The sequence below is a fragment of the Eimeria tenella genome, genomic scaffold (genome assembly GCF_000499545.2).
Source record: "Eimeria tenella Houghton genomic scaffold, Eth_scaff967, whole genome shotgun sequence".
NCBI classification, from domain to species: domain Eukaryota; phylum Apicomplexa; class Conoidasida; order Eucoccidiorida; family Eimeriidae; genus Eimeria; species Eimeria tenella.
In genome coordinates, this window is record NW_013546080.1 from 1 (window position 1) to 4748 (window position 4748).

Genomic DNA, 4748 nt, shown 5'->3' on the forward strand with positions numbered 1-4748 from the left:
AGCAGCAGCAGCAGCAGCAGCAGCAGTGGGGTGCACAAGAAATTTGGCAGAGTCGCCTATGCCTCCATTAGGCACCCCAGGAATATTATTCATATTGACAGGGGGCCCCCCCAAGAGGAGGGGCCCCCTGGGGGCCCCCCCGAGGGCCCCAAAGCAGCAGGCAGCACGTTATCTGCTGCTGCGCGCAGCAAGCACCCCGGCCACGATTTCGTTAGACAGGTTCGTGCTGCAGCTGCTGCAGCTGCTGCTGCTGTTATGGGCTTGCTGCGTTGCTGAGGCGCATGTGGTTGCTGCTTTCCGTCGCCTCGTTGGCTGCTGCTGCTCTGTTGCTTCTGCTGCGAGCGTTGTTGCTGCTGCTTCTGCTGCTGCTTCTGCTGCAAGCGGTGCTGCTGTTGCTGCTGCTGCTGCTGGTTTGCTGCAGTTGGCCCTTGGGGCCCCCGGGCTGTCGCTGCTGCAGCGCTCTTTGGCTCTGAACTCCATCATAGAGGATTGCCACGACATTAGACTTGCTGCAGCAGCGCTTCAAGGGGAGCTGGAGGTTAGTGAGGGTTTAGGGTTTAGGGTTTAGGTTTTGGAACTTGGGTTTCTTGTGCCCACAAGGCTGGGGTTGTTGCAGCTGTGCTGCTGGTGTCGCTGCTACTGCTGCGGATGCTGCAGGAGTGTCCAGCGAGCCACGTTGCTGCTCGTGGACAACTGCAGCAGCAGCTGCAGCACACGCTACTACAGGCAGCTGAGCTGCTGCTGCTGCGGCACTGCTGCACTTCTTTGCCGCTGCCAATGCCCTTCCTGCTGGACTTTTGGGCCCCAGCAATTTGCCCCTCTGCTGCTGCGTATGTCTCGCGGCTGCGGCAGCACTACCTGCGGCTGCAGCAGCAGCAGCAGCAGCAGGAGCAGCAGCAGCAGGAGCAGCAGGAAGAAGGGTTCCTTGGGGCGCTCCCGCCGGGCCTGAACAGCCTTGTCACAGAGGGCCGCAGCAGCACCAAGTGGCTCATCAGCAGCGTCAGCAGCAGCAGCAAGGGCCTGCGGCTGCTGCTGCTGCTGCTGCCCATGCTCACCGACGCCTGCACCGCTTTGCTGCTGCAGGGGCTGCTGCTGTGCCCCGAGGCCCTCCTTGAAGTCTTTGCAGGCGCGGACGCTGTCCTAGCAGCAGCAGCAGCAGGACCCTCCGCAGCAGCAGCAGCAGCAGCAACAGAAGGGGCCTCAGGGGCTCCAGCAGCAGCAGGAGCAGGAGCCCCTGCAGCAGCAGCAGCTGCTGCTGTTGCGGGGGACTGCAGCCTGCGGCTGTTCGAGGAGGTGATGCGGTCGACAGGGACAGCAGCAGCAGCACTTGCTGCTCTGCCCAAGAACAGCCTGCTCAGTTTGCTGCTGCAGCAGCAGTCGGAGGGCCACGAGCGCAGCAGCACTTGCTGCTTCTTGCTGCTGGGGGTCCTCAGGGTGTTAAGGGCTGCGGGGCCTTCCCGCACTGCTGTCTTGTGCAGCTTCTTAGATGTGCTCGACTGGGGCCTGCAGCAGCAGCAGCAGCAGCAGCAGGAGCAGGCCTCGCTGGTCGCCATAGCGGCCCACATGGTGAGCTACTGTTGTTGCTGCTGCTGCTGCTGCTGCTGCTGTTATTGCTGCTGCTGGAGGTTGTGGGTGCGCTTTGCGGCGGACTGGTACGTGTATGAAATGCTAGCGCTGTGCATTGCTGCTGCTGCTGCAGCTGCTGCTGCTGTTAATGAATGTTTTCCTTTGGATTGAAGACGTTCTGGGTTGCTGCTGCTGCTGCTGCTGTTGTTGGTGCAGAGCGGAGCCTGTCTTCTTGCGCTCCTAACAATTCACCTTCCTCGCGCTGAGGGCACTGCAAACCCTGGACAAATGTGAGGAATTAGGGTTAAGGGTTTAGGGTTTAGGGTTTAGGGTTTGTGGCTTGGAGCAAAGGGCCAAGGGAGCCTGTCGTCTACGTCAAGGACTGCGCGTTTAGAGGTGTTGCTGCTGCTGCTGCTGCTGCTGCAGGAAAGTGATAACGCGTTTTCTGTGTCTGGTGACGGAGGCGTTGGTGTCTTTGCTGGCGAAGAACTCTAACGAAGCAACAGACCAGCAGCAGCAGCAGCTGCAGCAGCAGCAGCAGCAGCGGCTGAGGCCTCTGATCCGCTGCCTGCTGCAGCAAGCGAGACAGTGCCCCGCATGGGCTGCCACCATCACCACCCAAGCCATGTCCGTTTGCGTCGAAGTCCCTTCTTGCTGCTGCTGCTGCTGCTGCTGTTTTGCTGCTGCTGTGTTTGCTGATATACGCGTGCCTCTCTGCTGCAGCCCCCAGTGTTGCTTTGCTGTGCTGCTGCTGCTGCTACTGCTGGTCTCCGCTGTAGCTTCTGTTTTGTTTACGTGTATTTTATTTTTTGCTGCTGCTGCGCTGCTGCGTTCTGCAGGAGCTGCCTGGGAGAGGCAGCAGCACGGGCCTTCTTGGCCTCTCTGGTGTCTGCAACGGAGTTTTAGCTGCTGCTGCAGTTGCTGCTGCAGCTGTCGCCACTGCTTTTCTTCTTGCTGCAGCGCTTGCTGCGGCAGCTTTCTTCGCTGTTCCTACAGTCTCTCATTCAGCAGCCGTGGCCGCGGGGTCTGCTGCACTTGGTGCTGCTGCACTTGTTGCAGCTGTGCTTGCTGCAGCAGCAGAACCCTCTGCTTCTGCGCAAGCATTAGCAGCAGAGCAGTTGCAGCTGCAGCAAGCGCTGCAGCATTTTAGTGCTGCTGCAGGTGCTGCTGCAGCAGGCTATTAGTGCTGCAGCAGAAGGTGCCGCGGCGCTTTATAGTTGCTGCTGCTTCAGCAGCAGGCCTGCTGCGATAACTTAGAGTTGCTCATGCCGCTGCTGCAGCAGCTACAGGAGCGGCAGCAGCAGCAGCGGCAGCAGCTGCTGCTGCTGCTGCGAGGCAGCGAGAGCTAGGGTGCGCGTTTGTTTTGCTGCTGCTGGGCGCAGCCGCAGCAGGCGGTGCAAACGTCAGTCAAGACTGCTAAAGGGTTCCTCGTGGCCACGAGGAGATAAGACAAAGGATAAAACTAAGTAAATTAAAAATGAAATAAAAGTAAATAAAATAAAGCAAATAGAAATGAATAAATTAGTTGTAAGGAGGAGCAGCTACCGGCAAGCACTGCGGACAGGCGCACGAGGTGTAGTCAGAGCTGGGAGGCGAATGATAGGAAGTAAAAACAAAAATAAATGGAAATGAATTTAAATTAGAAAATAATTCCAATAAATCTAAATTAAAATAGAAAAACGAGATAAAACGGAAGGACGGCTCAGCAGCAGCAGCAGCAGCGGGACTGCAGCAAGAGAATAACGCAATTAAAACAAAAGCAAATGGCCTTCAAAATGTATTTGCCTCCGCACACACGGTGTGTACGTGCACCGCAGCACAGACACTTACGCACTCAAAATGCGCATTTTCAAATTCAGAAGTTAATTTCATCTGCCCGTCTGAAGAGATCTGTAGGCAGAATGGTGTGTTGCCACTCGCGTGAAATCTTTAACCAACTTTTTTTAATTTTTTCTTTTTTGTTCAAATGACCCGCATGCATGTCATGGAGGCTTTGGTCTGCATAAGCCGTTTAGCACCAAAAATGAAATCGAAAATCCCAAAATTCGTCCAAATACACCTTTTAATCCCGAGGCCCCGGGGTGCCCCTGAGGCCCCCAGGAAGCCCCGAGGCCCAGGGGGCCCCAGGGAAGCTCCGATGCCCCAGGGGGCCCCGGGGCCCTCCCGGGCCCCCCCCGGGACCTTCAGGCTTTTCATTCTTGGGAGCTTTGGGAGGCCCTTTTGAGGAAAAAGGCATTTTTCTGTTTTTGTTTGGCTCTGGGGCCCCAGGCCCTGTGCATAGAGTGCAGAGTTTCGAAATTTTAGAGTCATTAGAGTTTCGAGTTTGTTGAGAAGCATTTTTTTGCAGCTTTTTGCACTTATGCAGCTGGAGAAGGCCCTGCAGTGCTGCTTCTGTTCACAACTACAAACTAAAAGAAACAAAAGACTGAAAATAATCCTGAGAGCTTCACGCGGGGGCCACGCTGGGCGTGGGGCCCCACGCAGCCCGTTCCTCCAGCGCAGGCTTGTGCAGCCCGTGAATCACTATGTGACCACTGGGCTGACCAGTGGTCACCTCGGAGGTCCAGGGGCCCAGGCACACCTCGGGCTCCCAGTCCTCAGTGGACTCTACGGAGATGTAGGGCCTCCAGACGGAGCGGTCGCTCTCTGCTGCTCTGCCCAGCAGCTGCAGCGGGGGCCCCCCGGGGGCCCCGGGGGCCCCCGGGGGGCCCCCCAGGCACGGCGGCGGGGGCCCCTCTTCCCGCGGAGTGAATACCACCACCCGCGGCTGCAGCTGCCGCGGGGGCCCCCCGCCAGCAGCAGCAGAAGCCCGCTGGGGCTCCGCCTCTGCTGCCTTGCCCGCGTCTGCAGCGGCAGGCGCTCCCGCCGCTGCTGCTGCTGCTGCTGCTGGTGCAGCCGCTGCAGCAGCAGCAGCAGAAGGCAAGAACTGCTCGTCTATTATGAGGTGGCGCGTGGTGAAGATCTGCACCAAAGGCCGGGCCCCCCTTCTGCAGTGTACGTACGGCTGAAACGTTGGCCGCTGCCGAATTTCTATGCGCGGAGTTTTGCTGCGCAGCAGCAGCAGCACGGGCTGTTCTGCTGTTGGGCTTTCTGCGGGGGAGAGGCCCTCTTCTACGGGCTGCAGCAGCGCTGCAGCAGGGGAGCAGCAGCGCGTCAGCTCCCCGGCCTCCCCCTTGCCCGCT

General features: G+C 58.6%; 1 protein-coding gene across 1 annotated transcript; it reads left to right on the forward strand.

Moving 5' to 3' along the window:
- Positions 1–71: 71 nt before the first annotated feature.
- ETH_00025755 (uncharacterized protein) lies at positions 72–2472 on the forward strand (the record flags this gene model as incomplete). Its single annotated transcript, XM_013380859.1, has 6 exons — positions 72–219; positions 422–538; positions 658–1566; positions 1783–1856; positions 1993–2193; positions 2406–2472. Coding segments are annotated over 6 exons (1516 nt in total), but the record flags the coding sequence as incomplete, so codon positions are not given.
- Positions 2473–4748: the final 2276 nt, after the last annotated feature.